This window comes from Prinia subflava (assembly GCF_021018805.1).
Source record: "Prinia subflava isolate CZ2003 ecotype Zambia chromosome W unlocalized genomic scaffold, Cam_Psub_1.2 scaffold_22_NEW, whole genome shotgun sequence".
Lineage (NCBI taxonomy): Eukaryota > Metazoa > Chordata > Aves > Passeriformes > Cisticolidae > Prinia > Prinia subflava.
In genome coordinates, this window is record NW_026960606.1 from 2,520,132 (window position 1) to 2,546,348 (window position 26,217).

At 45.6% G+C, this 26,217-nt stretch overlaps 1 protein-coding gene across 17 annotated transcripts in view; it reads left to right on the forward strand.

The window, feature by feature from the left end:
* Positions 1 to 26,217, forward strand: part of LOC134564852 (ubiquitin-associated protein 2-like) — a 240,390-nt gene that overhangs the window by 211,044 nt on the left and 3,129 nt on the right. For 13 of the 17 annotated variants that reach the window (XM_063424089.1, XM_063424082.1, XM_063424094.1 and 10 more), the window contains 5 exons: positions 16,141 to 16,219; positions 17,655 to 17,869; positions 19,976 to 20,075; positions 20,156 to 20,266; positions 25,726 to 25,793. In XM_063424089.1, coding sequence (XP_063280159.1) covers positions 16,141 to 16,219; positions 17,655 to 17,869; positions 19,976 to 20,075; positions 20,156 to 20,266; positions 25,726 to 25,793 — 573 coding nt within the window. The remainder of the gene's footprint in view (positions 1 to 16,140; positions 16,220 to 17,654; positions 17,870 to 19,975; positions 20,076 to 20,155; positions 20,267 to 25,725; positions 25,794 to 26,217) is intronic. The other 4 variants (XM_063424098.1, XM_063424085.1, XM_063424086.1 and 1 more) reach the window with 1 other exon arrangement.

Below are 26,217 nucleotides of genomic sequence, written 5' to 3' on the forward strand. Positions count from 1 at the left end.
CTGTGCCAACTCAAAGATATTCAAGCATAAGACAAAGCCCCAACAAATTATATATGCAGTTCATAGAATGTTTACAGGATGCTATGGAAAAACAAATAGCAAACAGCAAAGAAAGGAGTCAATACTACAACTAGCACGAGATAATGCAAACAAAGACTGCAGAAAAGTAATAGATGCATTACCCAAAGACAAATCATCCTTAGAGGAAATGATTAATGCATGTGCTAAGGTTGGAAGTGAATCATATAACATGGAGATGTTAGCTAATTCTATTACAGCTACTATTAAATGTACACCCCATTGCTACAGATGTGGACAACAAGGCCACATGAAAATGGACTGTCCCCATAAGTCCATTCTCCAGAGGACATTTTAAGGACAGAGAAGTGTAAATTTAAGCTGCAACCGATGTGGGAGGTCTGGACATGCAACCAAGGTATGCAAGTCCAAATTTCATATTAATGGACAATTTCTCAAAGACCAGGGAAATGGGAGACCGAGTGCAAAAGGGAAACCCGTGATAACAAGTATTTTCCCACCTTCTGGTACAAGCCTGTGTGACCAGCTGTCACGAGCCAAAGGATGGTCGTGATGGTTCCTTTTGATTTCAGAGTGCAAAAAGAGGCAATGAGAACTTAGTTCAAGTAAAATCAATTGTATCTTTATTGATACACACAATTATGCAATAGTAGAGAAGGGAAAAAGAGAGAGAGAAAAGAGGAAAAGGGGGTCATAGCTACCGACTGAACAGACGTGAGTCCTCGTGACGCTGGACCCAAGACCACCTTCGCAGTCCTCGTGGCGCGCATCAATAGATCCATCATCCGCCGGGAAGGCCTCAAAGTGTGAGTCGCAGGGGGAAGCTTTTATAGTCATTTCAGAAGCAGGGGGCACCCAGCCAATGCAGGCAGAAGTGGGGGGCACCCGGCCAACATGGGGGGAGCACCCAAGAGTCACTGTGAGGAGGCCCATTGCTCTGGGAATCAGGTGCAACCATTCAGATCAGCCAGGTTTGGGACAAGCAGGTCTGGGACAGCACAGCCAGTCAGAGCAAACATGGCCTCTGCAAACACGGCTCAAGAACCATGACAGTGTCCATTGTTCCTGAGGAGGGCGTCTCAGTCCCATGGGTGCAGCTGCAGGGAGAAACTTGGGTCCCACCTCGGTCAGGCCAGAATTCCTGTGCTGCGGCTCAGGGTCCTTGGGGGTCTCAGCTTCTGACAGTCATGAGGCAGATGAGGGATTTTCAGACCGACTCTTACACCAGCTCACAGCAAAGACCAGAGGATCAGCTGGCAGGGATATTTCCACCTCAGTCCCAATAACTGTAAGCTCATTAAAGGTACATAAAGTCCCGCTCGAGGCCCAGGGGCCCATAGGGAGAGGACTGAGTGCACTGCTTCTAGGGAGATCCAGTGCCACACTGCAAGGTATCTTTGCGCACCCAGGTGTTATCAATACTGATTTTACTGGACAAATACATGCCATGGTATGAACCCCTACTCTACCTGTAACTATCCCTGCTAAAACCCAAATTGCACAACTCATTCCTTTTAAGTCTTCTGTCCCCAAAACAGATTCTAGAGAGCAAGGAGACCAAGGCTTTGGATCAACGGGAAAGCCTCAGGTGTAGTGGACTCAGGTCGTGGGTGACCAAAGAGCTAATATGGTTTGTACTATTACGATGCCTCAGGCAAAGCCTTCACAAATAAAGGTCAGTGGGATGATTGACACAGGGGCAAACATCACTATCATCTCTGCCAACACATGGCCTTCATGGTGGCCTACCACACCTGTGAGATCTACTTTTGCTGGCCTCGGAGGGACCACACAGAGCTACCTGAGTAGCAAACCTGTGTTGGTTAAAAATCCAGAGGGTCAAACAGCTACGTTTCCACCATATATCACTGCTGCACCACTAAACCTGTGGGGGAGGGATGTTCTAGCAGCATGGCTAGTCCTGGTGGGGACCAATTTTTAACAGGAGTGAAATAGATGGACCATCATAATGACAAATGGAAACCAATGGGATGTGACCTGCACCTAGACTCAATACTAATTGATCACGAAGCAGGAGGGATTGGATGGTGCCAAAAGGTCATGAAGGCCTGCCAGTAGCAAGAAGGTAGAAAGGTCATTGTGATGAAGACTTTTCTGACTTCATCCTTTAAGACCACTTACCCAATTTGAGACCACTGACCCAATTTAAGAGAAGAATTGCTCACTCACTCATGAAGGACTTTTAACCTCATTTTAATACGAAGCAGGTAGTGGATGGTGCTAGGATTATGCATATGTATAAGCATTTTGTGTATGTAAGACTTTGGGAAATAAATAGAGGGCAAAAAGCCTTGTAATTCACAGGCACAACTCTAGGAGGTGACTCCCATGGTGCCCAACATCGCAATAAAACATACCACTTTCTAACTTTAACTAGTTAGAGAGTCTTTGTCTGTGATTTTATCCATTTTACTCTATTCAGGGGCCACTGTATTAAAGAGAATAAGGTATCCCACACTATCTGTAAAATTGCTCACTACTCAGCCTGTGTGGGTACCACAGTGGTCCCTTGAGAAAGAGAAAGTGGATGCCCTAAAAGCCCTGGTACAAGAACAACTAGTTCAAGGACAAATTGAACCTTCAATGAGCCCTTGGAACACCCTGGTATTTGTCATAAAAAAGAAGTCTTGTGAATGGAGATTGCTCCATGATTTGAGAAAAATTAATGCTGTAATAGAGAACATGGGTGCTTTGCAACCCTACCATGATACCTACCAACTGGGACATTCTAACTGCAGACTTGAAATACTTTTTCCACTATTCCATTACACACAGATGATATCCAAAAGTTTGCTTTTACAGTGCCTTCCATTAATAACACTGCATCTATTGAATGTTATCAATGGAAAGTTCTACCGGAAGATATGAAAAACAGCCCGACAATTTGTCAGTGGTACGTTGCACAGACATTCTCATCAGTGAGAGAACAATTTCCAGGGATGTACTGTTACCATTAAATGGATGTCATTTTAATTGCAACCCAAACCAAAAAGGAACTTTCGGATTCAGCCAAGCCTGTTGCAAGCATTAAAAACATTTGGGCTCCAGATAGCACTGAAAAAGGTGCAGCAGCAAACAACCTTAAAATATTTGGGACTCAAAATAATGAATCAGACCATTCAGCCACAAACAATTCAACTTTCAACCAAAATTCAAACCCTAAATGATGCACAAAAACTTTTGAGTACCATAAACTGGATTAGACCCTATCTAGGATTGACCAATTCGTAATTGGCACCCTTATTTAACCTCCTGAAAGGTGATCCTGAATTAACTTCCCCCAGAAAATTAACTCTAGAGGCAAAAGCCACTCTTGAAATAGTAGAGCAGGCTATCACAAACGGACAAGTCCACTGGATATGCCCAGAGGTATGCATCACTATATTCATTCTCATTGTTGATTTTCACCCTACTGGTATTATTGGACAGTAGAATACTCACTGCCCTGACCCTTTGCACATTTTAGAGTGGATTTTTCACCTCATCAACCAAAAGAGACGGGACCTACCATCTTTGAGCTAATTGCACAGTTTATTATCAAATGCCATTAGAGCTGTCTGCAATTAAATGCTAGGGATCCTTCAAAAATTATTCCTGTGACACAAGAACAATTTAAATGGTGTTTTGCCAAAAGCACAGCTTTATAAAGCGCCCTGCAAAATTTCTCAGGACAAATTACTTATCACCTACCAAGCCATAAATTACTGTGGTTAAGTGGAGAAACTGCACAGTCTCTAAAACCTCTAAATAGCTGTACATCCCTTAAAGGTGTTACAACGTTCACTGATGGTTCTGGAAAACAGGAAAAGCCATTGTAACACGGAAAGAGGAAGGTGAGTGGCAAACATTGGAAGGTTATGAGAATGGATCCCCTCAGTTGGTGGAGCTATGTGCTGTAGCTATGGCTTTCCAGCATTTTCCCCACATTCCTCTAAATGTTGTGACTGACTCTGCCTATGTTGCTGATATCACACAGAGAATAGATCGAGCACTATTAAGAGAAATTAACAATGCACAACTATTTAACTTACTAAAAACTCTGTGCCATACCATCCAAGCCAGAACTTACCCTTATTACATCTTACACATCAGAAGTCATACAAATTTACCAAGTTTCATTGCAGAAGGCAATGCTCGAGCAGATTGCCTAGCTGGCCCTGCTTGGACAGCACCACAGACAGACATGCTTGCACAAGCAAAGGCATCACACAATTTTTTCCACCAAGATGTTCGGGCATTACAATGACAATTCAAGCTGTCAAACACAGAGGCTCGTAATATAGTTACCACCTGTGCTGACTGCCAAGGCCACACTGCACCACTGCAGATGGGGGTAAATCCTTGTAAACTGCGTGCTTTACAAATCTGGCAAACTGATGCCACACACATCCCTGAATTCAGACGTCTAAAATATGTACATGTATCCATTGACACCTTTTCATCAGCAATCTGGGCTTCAGTTCACACAGGAGAAAAAGGTTGGGATGCCATCGTACATTGGCGATCAGCCTTTGCTGCTTTAGGTATCCCCTATACCATGAAAACGGACAATGGCCCTGCTTACATTTCACAAAATACAAGACAATTCCTACAGCTCTGACATGTGTCACTCCACACAGGTACTCCCTGCTCATCAACAGGTCAAGCCATGTGGAGTGTTCACATGGCACTTTAAAATATATACTTAATAAACAAAAAGAAGGAATGTGTGGTGAAACCCCACAGAGTAGGGTAGCTAAAGCTATTTATACCCTAAATCATTTGACAGTATTAGAAAATTTCCAGAATTCAGTCATTTAAAATCACTTTCTATCATTACAATCATCCAGCGATGCTCAGTAGCCCAAACCCATGGTAACGGTGAGACACCTTATCACCAATAAGTGGGAAGTTCCATGGGATCTTATTGCCTGGGGATGGGGATATGCTTGTCTCCACGGACACCGGGATGCATTGGATACCTGCCAGATGTGTGTCCTGCCCTATGTCCTGCCTGGAACCACAAGCAGCACCCCTCTGATGGCCCCTCAACAGACGTTGTAGAGCTGTATGTGGAACAGTGATTGAAACAACTTGGGTACCTACCTCATGGAAATCTGGGACTCTTGAAGTGACAGTTTATTTAAAGATTTTGTTTGTTTATAAATTGTTTTTTCTGTTAGTTGGGTTTTTCTGATGGTTCTAAAAGTTGAATGGTTTCTTGTTTGAAGTGTTAAGTTGTACTTGTAACTTCTAAGCAGTTAGCCTGTGACATGCTAGCCTGAAGGATTGTGTTGTTGGTGGCCTTGCCTGACAGCTCCTGGAGGTGAGTGCTGCTGCTCCAGTGGTACATGGGATACATCGCTGGCTGGGGGAGCTAGGTTTGTTGAGTTGGGTGGAAAGTCTCATTCAAACTAGGCCCATGCTGTCTTTTGTCATCCTGTCTGCAAAGGGCCCTTGCAGGTAGAGAGCAGAGAACACTTTGCATTTTTTTAATAAAACCAGAAGAGGGAATTGTCACAGCTCCAGCTGGTCTGTAGCTGCAAAGATAAATTTGGCCATAACAGACCCCCAAACTCACCCAGCCTAGAAGTAAAGAAGTCCCTGGGTATCGAGATTTCTCTCAATAACTCCGAGGGTCCAGCCAGCAGAGTAATGGCTTAATAAAATAGCGAGATGGCTTCCCAGGATATGCTTTGTAAAATAAAGGTTTTAATAACAGCAAAAATAATAAACTTTACAAAATGAAAAGAGATAAGCCAAGCACAGTGTACCGAGCACAGTTACACAGGCTAAGGCACTCCCAAAAAGCCTCGTGCACCCCCTATGCAGGCTCTTTAATACTCGATGGTCTAGGTGGGCTTATTTGGCTCTTTGCCCAATGAGATGGACACTAGGCTTTTGAGGTGCACTTCCAAAGCCCTATCACTGTGTCTGTGCTAGTACCGAGCCAATTGCAGCGAGCAGACTATAGAAAATTCTAGCTTAACTTCCTTATATAGAAACACCTGCTCGGGTACAGAAATGCACGACTACACCTGGGTGAGCAATCATAGGATGGTTTTGAACCCAAACAGGGAACCCTAGCCAATCCTTTTGAACTATGTATGCAGACAAATGCCAGAGAGCTGGGCGGTGCGAGACCCTGACCAATCAGCTGTTCTAGCATGGGAGTTTTGAGTTTTATAAAAGAGGGCTCCTAACAATAAACCAGGCTGTTTGTCACTGACCCTTAGTGAGTCCTGTCATATGTCTGTCTCCAACCAACATAATAGTGGTGAGTGAGCAGTTTCCTTCATGTGGAATGCTGTTCTGGTCTGTCTGTGCTGGTTGGTTTGAGCCATGTTGGGTGGTACTGTCTGGGGGGTGTATCTTTTGTTTTCCTAATGATGTGTTGGAGTGAGGAAGGTCCAGGCCAATGTACTTTATACAGTGAGGCGGGTCCCCCTGGCCACTGGTGTGTGACCACAGGCAGGAACATCCTGGGCCAGTTGTGGTTGTTGTAGGAGAACAATGAGTAGTGCGTCTCCTATGCTTTTTTTGGCTTTTTGGTGTTTCTTTGGTGGGTTTGGTAGCACTGAGGTGCTGTTCCTTGTCCAAATCTCCCCAAGCCTTGGTGGGCCCCCTCCTTGCCTCTTTCAGGTGCACTTTGTCCATGCCACTTTGCTTGGCCCCAAGCAGTGCTGTAGCATTGCTGAATGACTGTGATGGGGTGGTGGAGATGGCTTTCATATCTTGGCAGTGGGAAATGGTTTGGAAGGAAGAGGGGTGGTGGTGGAAGAGGAGGAGTGTGCAGGGCAGGTAGCATGTTGTTTGGGCGAGTGTGTGCTTGAGGGTCCAGCATCAGTGGGAGATGCCTGTGGACTTTGAGGACTATGGTGGGTCCCTGAGAGTTGCCTGCTGTCCAGAGACTTCAACTAGGGCAGTGTGGAAATGCATTTTATGGAAATGGTTTGTTCTAGCTCACCCCTGGAAAATGTATGGTTTATCCCAAGTCTGTACCCTCCCTGCAGTATCAAGTTATCTGTAACCTCATTGGCTGGAGAATGTTACCGCGCCCCTTTGAACCTCGGTGTTAAGAATGCTAACGCAAGGGGTCTCTGCCCTCTTTGCCCTTCTTCCCCTGGAGGCCTCCGGACGCTCCCCTTCCCTCTCCTCCCTTCCCCCTCTCCCCTTCCCTTCCCCCACTCCCGCAGGACCATGCTCCCTGCCTGGAGTGGGACTCTGAACAAACCCTCATCTCATCAGCACCCCACCGGTGTCTGAAGTCTCTTTGCCTGCCAGCACGGGAACCCCACGACCCTAGGACACGGGGGTCTCCCGGGGGACCCTCCCCGGGAGTCCCCCAAAATTTAAACAACAATAGGGCAGGACGCATCAGTGGGATGGGCTGCAGGAGGGAGGCTCATCCCTGCTTGCCTGTGAAGACCCTGTGTTTGCCCTTCATATATATGTATGATGACCTTCTTACAGCATAGCAATTTTCTCCAGTGCATGGGCTGTGTCACAGCCTGGCCCCAGCCTCACCGTAGTCATGCCTGTTTCCCTGTTGGCACAGGCTCCTGACTGGAAAAGGTATGAGCAGTGGTGAGCAATACCAGGCCTTGCTGCTGTTGCCTCCACTCAATCTGTGGCTGCTGATGTTGGCTGGAGATGGGCATTTGATGCAGGTCTGTTGCCATGATTCTTCCCAGTTTCTTGAGCGTTCTATACTAAAGCAGAAGTGTGCAGCTTCTCACGCTCCTTACTATAAACACTGGCCATGTTTTGCTAACTGTCTTTCATTGTTTACATATTTCTAGGTGGGAGGAGAAAGGTGATTGACAGTTGGCTTGACCAATGTGGATTGAGAGGTGGAATTCCATCCTCCAATCCACAGGCCCCATAGCAAATGTATAAACTGAGTTTTGTAAATAAACTTGGGCACTCTCGGGCTCTCGGGCTCTCCTGCCCTGATGCTCTCATGAACCCAGACCTCTGTCTCCTGAGTGTGTCCTTATCAGCTAGGCTCGCGGTGATACAGGTGTGCTTGGTGGGGGACAGGAGCTGGTTGACTCATCTGCCACGTGAGTGTGTCCTCACGTTCAAAGCAGATGCAATCTTTGAGTTGGACATGGTCCCAGAGGCAGATGCTGTTCTTGTGGGTGCAGATGAGGTCCTGGATTAGCATGAAGTATTTGTTGATACTGAACAGCAGATTGTGAAGCCCTTGGCCTTCAAAGAGCATACCATTGGCTGGCATGCATTCGCAGAATCACAGAATCATTAGGTTGGAAGAGACCTCCAGGATCATCAAGTCCAACCCAACCCTAACCTCAACTAAACCATGGCACCAAGTGCCACATCTAGTCTTTCCTTAAACACAGCCAGAGATGGTGAATCCACCACCTCCCCAGATAGACCATTCCAATACTTTATTACCCTTTCTGTAAAAAACTTTTTCCTAATATGCAGCCTATTTTTCTCTTGGTGCAGCTTAAGACTGTGTCCTCTCATTCTGTCAGTTGCTGCCTGAAGAAAGAGACCAACTCCCACTTGACTACAATCACCTTTCAGGAAGTTGTAGAGAGTGAGTGTGTAGACAGTGAGAGTTGTAGAGAGTGAGAGTGAGTGTAGAGGCTCACCTCTGAGCCTTCTCCGGGCTAAACAACCCCAGCTCCCTCAGTTGTTCCTCACAGGCCTTATGTTCCAAGCCCCTCACCAGCCTTGTTGCCCTCCTCTGGACACACTCAAGCATCTCAACGTCCTTCCTAAACTGAGGGGCCCCGAACTGGACACAGTACTCAAGGTGCGGCCTCACCAGTGCCGAGTACAAGGGAAAAATGACCTCCCTGGTCCTGCTGGCCACGCTATTCCCCATCCAGGCCAGGATGCTGTTGGCCTTCTTGGCCACCAGAGCACACTTCTGGCTCATGTTCAGTTGGTTATCGACCAGAACCCCCAGGACCCTTTCCACCTGGGCACTGTCCAGCCACACCGTCCTCAGCCTATAACATTGCAGGGGGTTATTGGGGCCAAAATGGAGGACATGGCACTTGGACTTATTAAACTTCATCCTATTGGATTCCACCCATCCATCCAACCATTCCAGGTCTCTCTGCAGAGCTCTCCTACATTACAACAGATTGACACACACTCCCAGCTTAGTGTCATCTGCAAATTGACTAATGAAAGACTCAATACCCTCATCCATGTCGTCAATAAAAATATTGAACAGAACTGGCCCCAGCACAGACCCCTGAGGGACACCACTGGTCACTGGCTGACAGCTAGATGCAGCACCATTCACCACCGCTCTCTGGGCTCGGCCATCCAACCAGTTCCTAACCCAGCAAAGAGTGCTCCTGTCTAAGCTGCGGGCTGCCAGCTTTTCCAGAAGTGTGCTGTGGGAGACAGTGTCAAAGGCCCTGCTGAAGTGCAAATGGACAACATCCACAGCCTTTCCTGCATCCACCAGGCAGGTCACCTGGTCATAAAAGGAGATCAGGTTCGTCAAACACGACCTACCCCTCCTAAACCCATGCTGGCTGAGTCGGATACCCTGGCCATCCTGTAAGTGCTGCATAATAGAACTCAATATAAACTGCTCCATTATCTTACCAGGTACTGAGGTCAGACTAACGGGCCTATAATTACCAGGCTCCTCTTTTCTACCCTTTTTATGAATGGGAATCACAGAGGCCAGCTTCCAGTCATCCAGAACCTCACCAGTGAGCCAAGTTTGTTGGTAAATGATGGAGAGTGGCTTTGCAAGCTCATCTGCCAGCTCCCTCATCACCTTGGGATGGATCCCATCTGGGCCCATAGATTTATGAACATCCAAGCAGCTCAACACTTCTCTGACTGCCTCCTCCTGGATAACAGGAGGACCATTCTCTTCCCTGACACCACCCACCAACCCAGTATGACAATTATCCTGAGGACAAGCCATCTTCCCACTAAAGACTGAAGCAAAAAAAGGCGTTAAGCACTTCTGCCTTCTCCTCATCTGCAGTTACTAAGTTCCTTCCTGCATCCAATAGATAACAAAGGCTGGTCTCATCCTTCCTTTTACCATTACCATATTTGTAAAAAGATTTTTTATTATCCTTGACCGAGGTTGCCAAATTAAGTTCGAATTGAGCTTTGGCCTCCCTAATTTTCTTCCTACATGCCCTAGCAACCCCCCTAAATGCTTCCTGAGAGATCTGACCCTCCTTCCAGAGATGATACATCCTTTTTTTTATTCCTAAGTTCCTTCAAAATCTTTTTTTCCATCCAGGCTGGACGTTTGCCTTGACAACTCATCTTTCGATACACAGGGACAGTCTGTTCCTGTGCCCTCAAGATCTCTGTTTTGAAGCATGCCCACCTTTCCTGGACTCCTTTGTTTTTAAAAACTACTTCCCAAGGAACTCTCTGGACAAGTCTTCTGAATAGGTTCCAGGCATTGTTCCAGGTGGTGGATGTAATGCTGGAGGTTGTTGAGGTCCTACCATGCCTGGGTATCCCAGTGTTGGCGAGTGCTGGGACTACTGACGATGTACAAGAGGTGCTGGAGGATGTGGGGGGCAGTGGCGACAACTTGCTGTAGGTGGTTGATGTGGAGGAGGGTGTCGAAGGCAAATGACATGCTGGTGGTGGCAGGGCTGTGGTGGGCTGAGAGCTGTCCCAGGGGAAGGTAATGTCACAGGGATGCAGGTGGTGGCAAGCAAGGGCTGTGGCAAAATCCAGCAGGACGAGTAGGATCACCAGGGAACCATGCTGCAGGCAAAGCTGTGGGTGCTGCATGGCAGGACCCTGGTCAGGCTTGGTGGTGGGTGAGGGCAAATGCTGTGCTTGGATTGCTTCTGGGCAGCCAACTTTATGTGGTTCTTTGGCTTTCCTTTCATCATCATCTAGACAGCATTTCTATTTACATTTTCAGTTTTGCTTTCTGTTTACTTTCTCCTGAGGGCTGCTGTTGAAGTGTGGGGGAAGCCTGGCTCCTGTGTGTTGCATTAAGAGTATGGATTTGACTTTTGCCTGACAAAGCATCTTCAAGGACTTTCACTGAGACAGTTTCACAAAGTAGACCAATACAGATAGTTTATTGAGGCGACATTCAGAATTGCTGTTGATAAATGCTCTTGTTGTGTTAATGCTAAATATCCTAAGGCTAGCCAATGATTTATTAAGCTAAGAATTCACAGTTTACTAAGATTAACTTCACATTTGATTTAGCTTACTATCACCCGGATGTCATCTGCTAAATGCAATTTCTTACTGAAAGAGGGATTCCTGCTAAGGGAGAAAGGAAAATCAGTCAGAACTGTCAATCTTCCCAGCAATCAGTGAAGTGTCTCCTCTTAAGGAGGTGTTTCTCCTCTCCACCAAGTGTTTGCAAAGGACCAGATTCATAATCTTGAGAAGGTTAGACTACGTCATAGTTTATAAACTTCTAACAAGACTTGTTATGTGTGGATACGGGAGTATGAGGCTAATGTCTGGTAGAGAGGCATGGGTGCTCTTCTGTGAGGCTTCTGTGGTTGTTTTTCTACCTTCATTGAGACATCAAGCTGAGGCTTTTGCTTCACCCCAGACATCATTCAGTTGTTAAGACAAGCATGCCCTTGCTCAAGCCAGGTGCAAGATAAGCAAGTGGCTCAGCTCACATTCTTGCTCAATTGGTCTCATCAATTCTCCACTTTTTGACACAGCAAGCCTGGCAGTTTTCTACACTGTGCTGTTATGGTTCAGTGGGTGATGAAAGCATGGTGGCAGAGGCTTTTGGGGTAGCTGTACTGGGGATGCATTTTCAAGTTTCCTTTTTGTCTCTTTTGTGAATGGTCTTGCTTGGTTTTATTTTCAAGTTTGTCAAACAACATCTATGTTTCTTATTTCATACTCTTATTTTTGTATATATGACTTAATGTATGTTTTCTTTTATTTCTTATTGACAAACATTTTTAGTTTGTTGGTCTTTTTCTTTCCTCCCACCTTTCCCTACAACATCTACAGCACTGTTGATGGAAGAGTGTTTCCTCTCTCTTTGCAAATATCTTGAAGAATGTTTTTGGGGTCATATGTCATTCCCCCCCAGTTTCTCCTCAGTGTGTTGATGTTTATAAATAAATGCATAAATATTGTGAAGGTTTTTCATCAACTATTCATGCAATGGTTGTGGCTTCTAGATTTTGGGGTATTTTTATTGTGTTTTGAATTTGTTATAGGAATTAGGCAACATTAGATGTATGGGAGGCAGGAACTGGTGGAAATATTTGTCTTTGACATGCTGGTCTGTTTACATCTGGAAAGTGAAAGTGGGCTGAGTCCCAAGTGCAAGTCGTCACTGCTTCCTGGGAAGCTTCCAGTAGTGAGGTACTGGTGGCTGCTGATACAGGGAGCTGGGGAAGTGTTGCCTTAAGGGCTGAAACAGAGGCTAGACAGAGTTATAAGAATAAAGTGAATATTTATTAAAGGCCTTCAAGGCCACACCCTGGCAGCACCAGAGCCACAGCAGTGGCTACGTATGCCCAGATGGCTCCAAGATGGAAGTGAAAGAGCACTAGTCACGAGATCTCCCCCCTTCTATAAGTTTCAGTCCATTTGCATACAACGGTCCCCTGTCCAATCAACAACTCCAAATCACGACATTTCATCCTTCCTGCTTGCCTTCTTTCTTCCACGTTGTTTATTCTCTGGGCCTGGAGCTCGAAGAGAGTGTCCTTGAGGAGAGTGAGTTCCCTGCTAGGACCAAACTGCCCTGCCCCCATCACCCTGTGACAAGATCTCAGCACCACTTAATACAAAGGCAAAAGCCACCCACCAAAACAAGACAGAAAAACCCAAAACCTAAGGCATCAGAAGGAGTGTGTGTATGTATTTTAAAATTTAAATAATTTTCTTAATGGCTATGTTCATACTGTAAATTTTCACTGTGTTGTGTTTTGGGGTTTTTGTTAGTTTTGTTTGTTTGTTTTAATTTTGGTGTATATTGCATTGGGATATGCTATCGTTTCTGTTAGTCTGTTGCAGGCTACCTGTGTAGTAGAGATCTTATAAATGCCTTAGCTGGTGTGTGTGGTACCATAGTGAGCTGCTTGGTGGAACTTACATCTATTACATCAGAACACTTATTGTTTTTCAGTCATTTTCTCTCTTGCATTTTGAGTCTATTCCTGATATTTCAGTTTTGACTTTGGGCACCCTCTTCTCCATGCCTTCTGTAGGTAAGGAAAATACCCATGTTGGTTGAAGAGCAGAGTATCTCCTCTGATGTTTTCCTATGGACAGGCATGAAATGTAAAGATAACTGGTTTGCACTCGTATTTTCTGATGATTTTTTGTTTTGAATGTGTCTATGCACAGGTGTGTGGGATAGGGATATTCAATGCTGATGTGGTTTTCCTGTCATGGTTTAACGCCAGCCAGGCACCAAGCTCCAAGCAGCCACTCGCTCACTCCCCCACCACAGGGATCAGGGTGAGAATCAAAAGAGTGAAACCTTGAAAACTTGTGGGTTGAGATACACACAGTTTAATAGGAAAAGCAAAAGCTGCACACACAAGCAAAGCAAAACAAGGAATTAATTAACTGCTTTCCATGGGCAGGCAGGTGTTCAGCCACCTTCAGGAAAGCAGGGCTCCATCATATGTTAATGGGGACTTGGGGAGTCAAACATCATCATTCCAAATGTGTCGTCCTCCCCTTCTTCCTTCTTCCTCAAGTTTTATATGCTGAGCATGATGTCTTGTGGTCTGGAATATCCCTTGAGTCAGTTGGGGTCACCTGTCCAGGCTGCGTCTCCTCCCAACCTCCCACACACCCCCAGCCCCCTCCCCAGTGTGGCCGTACGAGGAGCAGAAAAGGCCTTGACTCTGTGTAAGCTCAGCTATAACAAAAACATCTCTATATTATCAACCATGTGTTCAGCACAAATCCAAAACACAGCCCCATACCAGCCACTGTGAAGAAAATTAACTCTACCCTTGCTAAAACCATCACATCCCCTACCTGAGGGGCAGTGGTTATAATTGCAATCCTTAGATCCTGTTCTCATGTAGATTTGGTTATAATTTTTCTGATTTATATAGGGAAAAAATACTACTGTGTCTGTTCCAGTTCATGTCCAATGAATCCTGTTCAGATCTCTTCTCCAAATCTGCTTTTTGTGTTATGATGTTCCTCAGAAGGAGATGAGAGTGCTGCTTTTGAGTAACCTGTAAAGATTTTTAATAGGAATTTGGTTGTGTTTTGCTAAGTGATTCATGCTGGAGATGATGAGGTGGAATTACCTGGAAAGGAGTATGAAATATGACACTGTTTCAAATTACAGAAAATACTTGCAATACTAAATCCTTGCCAGATGGTTTCATGTTCAGTGATGGAGGACTGGATTTAGGAGATGGGAAGGATGCGCAGAAATGCAGCAAGGTGGCAGGTGCTGGGGAATTTGCAGAGAGGGGTATGAAAGACGAGGCTGCTTTTCCAGTGTTGAAGACTGTGGAAATTGATATGTAAATGGTTAAAGCATTAACTCTTTGTGCTGGTTTGAAGGCAAGCCAGCAGGAGGAATTAACTCCACACGAATATGTTGCAAGAGATTTCAATTCAGAACTACATTTTAATGGGACAATTTTTAAAAATGGCAATACTACAGGAACATTGGCTTAAACCAACAAAGTCAGAATATGACCTGGCACCCTGTTGGTCAGGGTGGTGGTAGCAGTCCCATTGGAGTGATGGATGTGGTCTTGTCAAAGCAGTCATCCTGTAGCAAGGTCTGGTCCTTCTCTGGAGGTCCAGTGGTTGCATCATGGTGTTCCAAACCTCAGATTATATACAGGTAGGAATATTCAGTTCCTCCCCCAGGGCAGGGAATTTCACAATGGGATGATGTAATTCTATGAGTCATGCTGGTGATTCCTTGATGGCCCATTAGCAGAGATGGCCTCCCTTTAGGCTGTGTGCATTGAGCAGCTGTTGCAAATGAGCAACTATTAACAGCTCATCAGACGGTGATACAGGTGATGATAGAATACATACCTTACATTGTAATGCAAGACACTTGGTGGATTGGAGGTGGTGGGGAGAAAACCATGAGAATTAGGAGGAAAATTACTTAGAGTACCCATCTCATATGTGGAGTTCACCCAGAAAGGGAAGGGCAAATTTTTCTCTTTTTGTTCCAAACTGAAGACAAAATATTGCTTTGGTTTTGCTGGCATGTCCTGTCAAAGTGTGACCTTTCTAGGGTGAGGATTTTCTTACCTTCCTGTAGAAGAATAATCTCAGGCAGTGGTCTCCACCTTTTTTGATTGCATCACCTCATCAGCAAAAAAAATTGTGAGCACTCCCAATATTTTTTTATTTATAAATTATATATGTATACTATTGTACTAATATGTATGTTATAAAACATACATGAAAATAAAAAAGAGGATGAGAACAAATTTTTATTTTCATGCTCTATTTTTAATTTTTTAAAATTTTACTTATTAATGGTACCAAAACCAATTTTTTCATGCACCCCAGTGGATTGTCTTGTGCATCTCACTTTAGAGACTACTGATCTGAGTTCTCATGTAACATAGTTTAAATAAATTTTCCAGTCATCAGGAGGTAACTCTTTTTCAACAGTTTTATTAATGTTTATACTGTTTTCCTAGCTGATTTTTTAACTTTTAGAAAATAGAGCATGTTAAAACCTTTAGACTACATCCACATTGTGATTATGGTCCTGGCTTGAACCTAGGTCTTTGGCCCCTGATGGTCTGTTGCTCTTCCAGACAGTCGCGCTGGAATATGACAGCTCAGAGCTGCGGGTTGGGAGGGGTAAGCATTTAGTTGTTGCCTTTAATTTACCATTAAGAGATTGATTATTTGTATATGATATTAAAAATGTCTGAAAAATAGGTTTATTTTGAAGTTGAGGATACAGGTAAACCTTCAGCTATGCTGTAAATGATAAGGTCAGTTTCTGCCCAAACTTCCTTTAGCTCTTCCTTTTAAATTTTTTTTTATGCTTAAAAGAAATATAAGAGTTATATCATAAAAAGTATAAGGGTTTATAAGAGTTGTCCAGCTCTGTTATGGTTTCAGCATTTCAGCTATTAATAAATGATGATGTCTTTTCTTAAGGATTACTACGGAATTACATTCCCTGCTCCTGCAACCTTGACAGGCAGAGATGGAAGCCTTGCTAACAACCCCTACTCAGGTGAGTATTATTTAAACATGAGGATGGTGACATGTGCTGCTGTTGCCGAAAAAGCAGTCATTTTCCCCTTCTTTAGGCAGTTAAACCCATCAGTCCAGACTAGCCAAACAAAAGCAAGCATCTTTCTCTCAACCCTGACACTGATTTTTTTTCATTGTTTTTTTTTTCCTTCATGGTTTTAGTCAGTAATTCATATGTGACTCAGAGGTTCTTGGGAGTAAGTTGGATACCCTTTGAGAATAAGTGCAAAATTGCTACAAATATAAATGGTAGTGTCATCTGGTGTCCTTCCCAAGCATATAGAGGTGATTGAAAAATATTCCATAGCTTAATCATTCTTCTTGAAATTTGACTGGCTTGCTTTCCTTTGTTACTGCTATAGTACTGCTTTAGTACTTGCATGTTCTCAGCAGGAGCTGCTTCTAGCAGGCTCCCTCTCACCCTCTCCAAATCTAATGGACTTCATTCCCAAAAGCATGTGATCTAAGAAGCCCTTGTTCATTCCTGCACTTACTCTTCAGTTATTGTTGTGCAAAGATGACATTAATGCTATCCAGGATTTTCAGCTAGTGATTTTCTTTCACTGCAATCTGATTACAGCTTAAAACTGTAGCTATAGGTGTTATAATTCCTATAATGATGCTATTAAGTGTTGTCATGCTTTTTGGTAACCAACATAAAGGAATACTAGTTGGGAATGAGAGAGATATGAGTGATATATGTCACCTCCCTAAAAACATGTGAGCATGGTGCTCTGTAGGCCACCAGAAAATGCAAGTGTTCAAGAGTTTTTCTGCTGCATAATCATTTCTCTTGGGAGTCTGCTTTTCAGGTAATAACCAAATTTCCCTTCCTGCTTCTTAAAAAAGGTGGCCCACAATTTAAGTCTTGCTTTCCTGGCCTTCAGCTATTGTTTCCAGAACTTTGGTGGTGTGAGGAACCAGACATGAACTCTAGTCATGCTTAGCAAATAAACAGACTGACAAAAATATGCCTATCACTTCCTGTAAATCCTAACTTGCTTTCAGCCCATGAATCTTAGCTAATCAGTTTAACCTCTAGGAGAGTCACATTTTAACCCAACAACTATTTGCTCTTTGGCTGTTTACCATAGTTTTGCTTTTAGCATGTTTTATTGCAATGATCTGATATAATGAATCTGCTCAGATTGTGTGAGATAGGTAAGTATTGGTATCTGCATTTCAACAATGGATTAGCCATGACATAGAGTTCTCTGCCATTAGCAGGCAATGTCCCTGTAGCCATCAGGAAGAGAGACTGGGAGAGGGCTTCCCATGAACAACTGCAGGCTTTCAAGCATAGGATGTGTTCTGTTCTGTAGTTGTCTACTTGTATTCAGAGATTTTGAATCCTTTGAATTCTCTACTTTTGGTGCAGCTTTGATAGCTTTTCTGATGAGTTTGTTCTTTCACAGGTGACGTAACAAAATTTGGCCGTGGGGATTCTGCCTCCCCTGTTCCTGCTACCACGCTTGCCCAGTCGCAGCAGAACCAGACTCAGACTCACCATACAACTCAGCAGCCATTCCTCAATCCGACCCTGCCCCCGGGGTATAGCTACACTGGGTTACCTTATTATGCTGGTGTGCCCGGTGTTCCCAGTGCATTCCAATATGGGCCAGCCGTGTTCGTAAGTGTGATAGCCTAAACTGTAACCCTCCCTGTGTGTCCCTCTGGTTTTGCTCTCTTCAGCCCAAACCTTCTACATCTTAGAATCACAGGATGGTTTGGGTTTAAAGGGACCTTAAAGATCATGTCATCCCAATGCCTCTGTCATGAACAGGGACACCTTTCACTAGACCACATTTCTCCAAGTCCCGTCCAACCTGGCCTTGAACACTTACAGGGATGGGGCAACAACAACTTCTCTGGGCACCCTGTGCCAGTGTATCACCACCCTCATTGTAAAAAACATCTTCCCTATCTCCAATCTAAATCTACCCTCTTTCACTTTAAAGCCATTCCCCCTTGTCCTGTCACCACAGACCCTGGTAAAAAATATTTCTGTGTCTTTCTTATAAGCTCCCTTTAAGTACTGAAAGGCCACAATAAGGTATTCCTGGAGCCTTCCTATTCCTCTTCTTCAGGCTAAACAGCCCCAACTCTCTCAACCCTTCTTCAAAGGAGAGCTGCTCCAGTCTTTTGATTGTTTTCATGGCCCTCCTCTAGACTTGTTCTAACAGGTCTTTCTTGTGCTGGGGCCCCCAAAACTGGATATGGTACTCCAGGTGGGGGTCTCATGGCAGCAGAATAGTCATCTTTCCCAGTTTGTAAGGGATCTCCAAAAACATGCAGGCATGAGAAAATAGCTGCAGTCTCTTCCTGAAGAAAATGGGAAATTTAAAAGGCCAGAGCTCATGGATTCCTGTGTGGGTTACTGTAAATAGCAGACAGCTGCAGCTCTTGGACTTGGTGTTCCTGAAAGCCTGTAGCACCCTCCAGATAGTCAAAGGGAGATCCAAAGCTGAGTCAGAGAGCTGGGAATGCCTAGGAAATCCTTTTGAGGATGGAGGAAACTGGATTAAGTCAGAGAGCAGGGAGTCTCAGGAGGGAAAATGTTATTTGGGAAGAGGAATGCTCCAAGCAGAAGGGTAGATGACACTGTTTTAGGGCTCTGTACTACTGTGTCTTATGAAACAGACTCAGGCAGGAGTTGGTGTTTCATTTGATTCTGTGAGTGACAATTTGCTATTTACAGTCAGTGTATGAAAGAGATTCAACAAGGCCAATGCTGGGTCTTGCACTTGGTCACACCAGCCCCCTGCAGTGCTACAGGCTGGGGCAGAGTGGCTGGAAAGCAGTCCAGCAGAAAAAGGACCTGGGGGTGCTGATCAACAGCCAGCTGAACATGTGCCAGTGTGGCCAAGAAGGCCAATGGTATTCTGGCCTGTATCAGCAATAGTGTGGCCAGCAGGACCAGGGCAGTGATCATTCCCTTGTACTGGGTACTGGTGAGGCTGCACTTCTAATCCTGTGTTGAATTTTTGGCCCCTCACTACAAGAAAGACATTGAGGTTCTGAAGCATGTCCAGAGAAGGGCAACAGACCTGGGGAAGGGTCTAGAGAGTAAGTCTTATGAGGAGCTGCTGAGGGAGCTGGGGATGTTTAGCTTGGAGAAAAGAAGGTTCAGGGGGGGCCTTCTCACTCTCTATAACTCTCTGACAGGAGAGTGCAGCCAGGTGGGGGTTGGGCTCTGTTCCCAGGGAACAAGGGTCAGGACAAGAGGAAATAGCCTCAAGCTGTGCCAGAGGTGGTTCAGATTAGACATCAGGAAGAATTTCTTCATAGAAAGGGTTGTTAAGCATTGGAATGGACTACCCAAGGAGGTGGTGGAGTCACCATCCCTGGAAGTGTTCAAGAAATTACTGGATGTAGCACTTAGTGCTATGGTTTAGTTGACAAGGTGGTGTTCAGTTGAAGGTTGGACTTGATCTTGGAAGTCTTTTCCAACCTCAATGATTCTATGATTCTAAAGAAATACACAGCCTTTTCTGAGGGAGGATTGTGCTCTAATCAGGGGGGCAGCTCTGGCAGGAAACTTGGAGCTTGCATAAAGCCACTACAGCAATTTACTTCTGGAAGTGTGAGTGCCAAGTCCCATGTCAGCCCAGTGCTCCCAACTCCAGATTGAATTTCCCACAAGGTGAAGGTGCCTTCTCCACTAGATGGCAGAGGGACCTTGTGTTTTGTGTGCCATTCTCTGGTCAACAGTCTTTTGTTTCCTTCCTTTGTCCAGGTACCTCCAGCATCTGCTAAACAGCATGGAGTCAACCTGAACACCACGTCAACTCCTTTTCAGCAAGGGAGTGGCTATGGGCAGCATGGCTGTGGAGCAGGTATGCTTACCACTGTGCTTTTCACATGCATATCTGCAGAGCTGCTTGCTCACTGTAACCCCTTGTCTTGTACACACCAGCAGGCTATGATGACTTAACACAGGGAACAGCAGCTGGAGATTACAGCAAAGGAGGCTACAGTGGGTCATCTCAAGCACAAAACAAATCTGCTGGTACTGGACCTGGGAAAGGTAACATGAAACATGAGGTTGCTCTTGAGTGGGATTTAGTAGGGCCAACTCCCAGTGCTGTGCAGTCAACACAGCACCCAGCTCTAAACAGGGTCACGATCCAAGCTGTTTGTTCATCTCACATATACAAAATGCTTTTTTAATGACCCAAGCGTTCCTTCTAAACCTCATGGATGAACTTTGCATAAGGATTTGTGTGGTTGATGTGCAGCTTTGTCCACAATTATACATGGGAGAAATGGTAAGCTGTTTCCTCTGCCAAAGTTTTCTTTGCTGAAGAATATAGGGATCCTGCAGCAGTGCTGTTTTTGAAGCCTAAGCAGTTGGATGCTCTTGCTGAAATTGTCCTCTGTCAAATGAAGACTAAATTGGATTTCTTGGTAGGCACTTGAGGTAGCCGTTTGTTAGGGTTGAACAGGGCACTTCACACATCTGTGGACTGTTTGGCTTCTGTCTGTACACCCTGTAACTCATCTGTTGTTATGATTTTCGGACAGCACAGAAATAACAACATGACTCTCGATATGATGGTGAAGATGAAAGCAAACTTTATTCTTCTAAATTCTACTTTTATAGAGTAGTTCGGTACAAAGAACATGATTGGTTATTTGTTGCCTTCTGATATGAAGGCAAGGCGACCTGGTATCAAGAGACAACACGGCAACCCAGCCCCACCTGGGTCACTCGGGCCATCGACAAACACTGGCACTAACATGGTGGATGGTCAAAATGGTGTTTATTCCTTTACTTCGTGGGGTTAAATAGTCAAAGGGGGCTTTACTCCGTCAGAGGGGGGACGGAGGGTCTAAAGGTTAGTGAGGAGTGGAAAACTACTGGGGTTAGAAGGGGCTGCCACAGGGAGAGAGGGGGGAAGGGTCCTTATCGCTTTCCGTAACATCCCAAAATCTTCCGGGCGCCTGTCCTTATCTACTACATCTCCCCCCCCTCTCTTACAAATAAATGAGGTAGTTATAAACATGGGTACTAAAATGAGGTATAAAGTATTAGCTTAATAAGGGGAAGGGGTTTGGGAAACTTGAGTAAATTTTGCGAGGCAAATTAGAAAAACTGCAACTGGCAGTGTTCACAGTTTGGTTTACAGCATTTGTTGCTGGTTTACAAACAGAATGTTGACTTGTTCTAAGTGGGTCTGAACGAATGGGACTAGTTTGTTCAGTAGGCATGGTCTAAAGGTAAGAGTTAAAAGTAACATTGCTAGTGGACTTATCAGGGTGGAGATTAGGGTGGTGAGCTATGGCGATTGATTGAACTAGGACTCGAACTAGCTTTGTTGGGCTTCTTTGTCTTTTTTTCTTTGAGCTAGTTTACCTCGGAGTTCTGCTATGGAGTCTTTAACGACTCCTGTGTGATTAGCATAAAAGCAGCATTCTTCTTTCAAGGTGGCGCACAAGCCTCTTTGTTGCATGAACAAGAGGTCCAGTCCTCGCCTGTTCTGCAAGACAACTTCTGAGAGTGAGGAAACTGATTTTTTTAGAAAGGAGATGGATTTCTCAATGCATTGCAAATCTTCATTGATGGTTATTTGCAGCTGAGAAAGTCCTTGGTGTTGGGTCACGAGGGCCGAGACTTGTGGCTGTGCCAGCTGCTCTTAGGCTGAGCAGCATTGTGATAGTTAGACTTGTTATTATTTCTCTTTTGTGGAGCTGACTGGGTTCTTTGAAAAGGTGGCACACTTCTTCGTTTGAGTGGTACAGGACCCTAGGAACAATTAGAACTTGGACACAAAAATCGTTAGAGTCATTGAATTTGGTAAGGGACACACAAGGACTTACTTCAGATCGCTGGCAAGCCCACATCTCGGATGCAGATGGGACTACCTACTTATTGATCTTTTTGTTGGGCTTGACAACTTCGGTGCAAACATTGCTTTTTTGCTTTGTTAAGGTGGCATTGCTAAAGTATTTTCTTTGGCTGGTGACTTGACTCAGGGTGATTCTTCTGCAGGGAGTGTCCTACTTGCACTGGTGGGGGACGTCGGCTGTGGAGTAACTGAAGGGGATGTTTAAAGCAACTCCTTCATAGAAGGGAGGTTTAACATCGTAGCAGAGCTAGTAGGAATTAGGTTCGGGTTGGATTCATTCAAAGATGAAAAGGTAGCTTCTAGCATGCGAAAGATAGGGTTTGAGTTAGACACGGCTAAGTGGTTTATCTGGAGGGCATCTGCATGGCCGGTTGGGATATCAGTGACTTTTGTGGGCAAGGCTTCGGGGTGGGTTGTGTTTTTCTTTCTGAGTCTTTAATAACTAAATTGGGTCTGACTGCTCGGGGCGCTGGCGGTTGGAGCCTGATAATTTGTACATTTACTCACTTTTTTGGCGATTGGAGGATTACTGTCTATGTCTTGCTTGTGGCTCAACTAGGGTGATCTGGCTGCAAAACGGTCATGTTATAGTCAGTGCATGTCTGATGTACAGGGTCTCTATAATAGTTTCGATAGAACTCTGTCTTGAAGAAGGGTTTGTTACAGCTGGTGGGTGCCCAGGTGAACTGCAAAAACTTGTCGGGCTCTTGCGGTTCCTACTTGTATCTTGATGGTCTGGCATCTGTAACAATAGTTTCACAGCCCTAGTAACTGCAGTACCCCCACCCCGGGTAGTTGCAGTACCTTTTCCCTGGGTTGGAGGCTGGGTACCAGTAGGATAGGTACATGTGCATGAGGTGTGGGTCGTGGGGGCCTATTTTTTCATCGCTCTGGAAACAGGTCGGTGATGTGGAACACAAAGGAGGGGGCGCTCAGTGTGGTGATTTCTTTGAACACCTTGTTACTTGAAAGGTGCTGCATGACCCACCTGAATGGCTGATGGGGGTAATAGTCTGGGCTGGCTTGCCCTCTGGCAACAAGCCTTAACAGCAAAATTACACAAAAACACTGTTGTTGTCTGGGTCTCACTGGTGTGGGACTCTTGGGTGTTGCTAGGCGGCTTGGTGGTTCATTTTGTATCTCCCTTTTAGAGCGGCTCAAAGCTTTGTTCGTTTTCGCTTTAAACCACGTTGGCTTTTCTGTTTCTGAGTCCCAGCCAGCTTCTGTCAGCTCTCCCGAGCAGGTGGAGCTGCTGTTGCTGGACTCAGAGCCGGAAGCTGAATACCAGCACACTTCAGGGCTTCCGTGCCTTTTTGTGCAGCTCCGGCCCCGCCCCTCCCTTCGGGGGTGGTGCCGCTCTCGCTCTCTGGGCTTGCCTTGCCTCCCACAGGGGGAGGTCTCTCCCTTAAATGGAAGCAGCATTGAGCACGGCTCCTGATTGGGCATGCGCCTTCTGCCGCTCTCCCACCCGTGCGCGTTAGTGAAAGCCCGTGGCTCCAGGCTGAGCATGCGCCCTTCTCCCTCTTCCCCGTCTTTTTCCCACACATGCGTATTAGCAAAAACCCGTGGCTCCGGGCTCGTCCTGCTGGGGATATCCGTGCCCCGCCCCTCCCTTCGGAGGGCATGTTCAGGCATGTATGGCGGCAGCGGCACCGGTCACATTCTTTCTAAAGCTGTGTTTTCAGCGTCTTTGGCTTTTTCTGCCAGCTTCCCTCAGAAAACCCGTGCGCGCTGCTACGCTTCCAGCACTGAAATGCCGACTGGCGGCGAAGAGACGGATGGGGAACCCGTGGATTTTTGGGAAGGTCCCACGGGGGGGTGGGGACCCGACGGGTTCGGTGGGAGAGTCGGGGGGTTTTCTGGGGGCACTGGGGGGTTTGGACTCAGGCTCGGGGAAGGGGGGAACGCGTCCGGCTCCCGTGGATCCCCGCCCTTGGACAGACCGCTTTCAGAGGCGGCTTGCGTGGCCGCTCCTATCCCCAGCTTGGGTGTAGCTGATAAACATACATGCGCGGCACTCCAGGTCTCCTGTTCCTCAAGCACCCTGCGCAGGGCCTGTTCAACTTTACCCCATGCCTTGAGGCTTTTGCCACTGCCTGAGGATTTCGTATCCTCTGCTAGGGCTACTGTGCATTTCTCCCACACCTCCGAATGGAGTATTTCTACTGGGCGTTCGATCGCCCCAAGCTCCAGAAGTCTCGCAATAGCAAGATAAAAATCCTTGAGCTTGCACTTAATTCCCCACTGTTTATGAATCAGGCTCACAACCTTCGCGATAGCGTCCATGGCTCTCACTGGTCCAGGGACGTCTCCCTTGCCGAAGTCGGTACCTGCCGCTCTGGCCGCTGTTCCTTGTCCAGGCGAACCCCGAATCCCTGATTGTTTTCTCCCGGGTTTCGGCACCAGTTATTAGACTCTACACCCTTTTGTAAACATCTTTTGCCAGTAAACATGTTGGAAAAACACCACCTGCGGATGGTTTCTCACTTCCCAAGGTTTGTTTGAATTCCTCCTTAAGATTTTCCCAGGCCAGAATGAGAAAGTTGCTCACCTGCCTTTCACACAGACACTCACAGAGCCTGAAGCCTAAATTCAGACCAATTGTCTGCACCCATACTTATCACTTTTTTTTTGTGCCTGAAAATGTTTCCTTTGTGACTGTAAATGCTGAAGAATTTATACAGCTCATATGAAAGCTTTATTCTGCACGTGCTAGTTAGACCTGAGAATATGTATACTCAGCTTCTTAGCAATAACTAGTTCATCCTTGGACTTAAAGAAGTACCAAGAATTTGCTGTGCATTTGAAATGCTGTCTTCAGCTAAGAGCTGATCATGCTCTCATCTGTAGAGGAGCAATCCAAAAAGAAGCAATGTCCTAAGAAGAGAACAACCATAAAGCAGTGCACACCCTCTGAGCCCAGTCCTCTGCTTCACTGGCCAAAGAAACAGCTAGTTTTATTCTGATACAAGTGAAATGACTAGAGACAGTCTTTACAAGACTGAATAACTGTCTGGTTTGAAAATCACCTTGCTGGTGAGTGTTCCTGAACCTGATATGGCATCAGACTGTCTAGATGGAAGGCAGCCTGAATCAGTGATATTAATTTTCTCTGGGCAGAGGAGAATTGCAGACTTCATCTTTCTGCAGGATGTAAAAGGACAAGGGTTCAAATGTGTAGCAGATGCTGAATCTCATTGCTTAGTGCACTACTGGAAAGCTGTTGAATGCTACAGTAGAGCCAAATGCACCCCTAATCCTAGAGGAAAGCTGTCTTTTTGTGAGCTTAAATGAGTGTTTGGTGCAGCCAACTGCTGCCTGGTGAAGTGCATTTGAATCCAGGTGGTAACCACTGGGTTGTGAACGTGGGTGATTTATTCCAGTTGACTGTTTTCCTACTTGGAAGTGGGAGTGAGAAATCAAACCATTTCTTCTGTTCCCATGTGCAGTGCTGTGAGTCTGACAGCACAGAGAACCGCACCGGGTGGGTCAGCAGCAGCATCAGGGTGTGGGGTGCAGTGGTTGCAGACAAAAGTGCATCCACTGAGGCTGTCTGAGGTGCTGTGAGCAAAGCATGGGGTTCATGCTAGGTGATGGTTGACTTTCCCATTGTTGGTGGCTGTTTTCTGTTTTCCAGGTGTTTCTGTGACCTCAAGTAACACGGATGTGTCTGATATCAGTGGCTCAGTCTATAACAAGACTCAGGTGAGCAATGCTGGACTCTCTTCCCCTGTGGTCTTGAGGCCTGATGGGTAGCTCCCCTTGTGGAGGAGGCTAGGGCCATTCCCAAGCCAGTTGGTTCTCACGTTCAGCAGGCTGTGGCATTTCTTATGCTGGCTGTTTGCTGTTGGAGAGGAGTCTTACCCTCTATACCGCTGCTTCTGATGGCAGCTGTTGGCACAGGTGCAGGCACTATACAGTGCCCATGCTGCTCCACATGTGCTGTGTCCTGGTTGCAAATGAAGTGTGATGGCACTAATGTTTTTGGTCAAAATATCCCTCAAAGCGAGTCAAGAGGCTGGGTTGAGTTTTGGTCAGGGTGAGAAAAATCTTTTTGCAAGTGGTTCTTCCGCTTTTCTAATTCCAGCCTGAGCCCCCATAATGTGTGAAGGACTGATTTCAGGCAGCT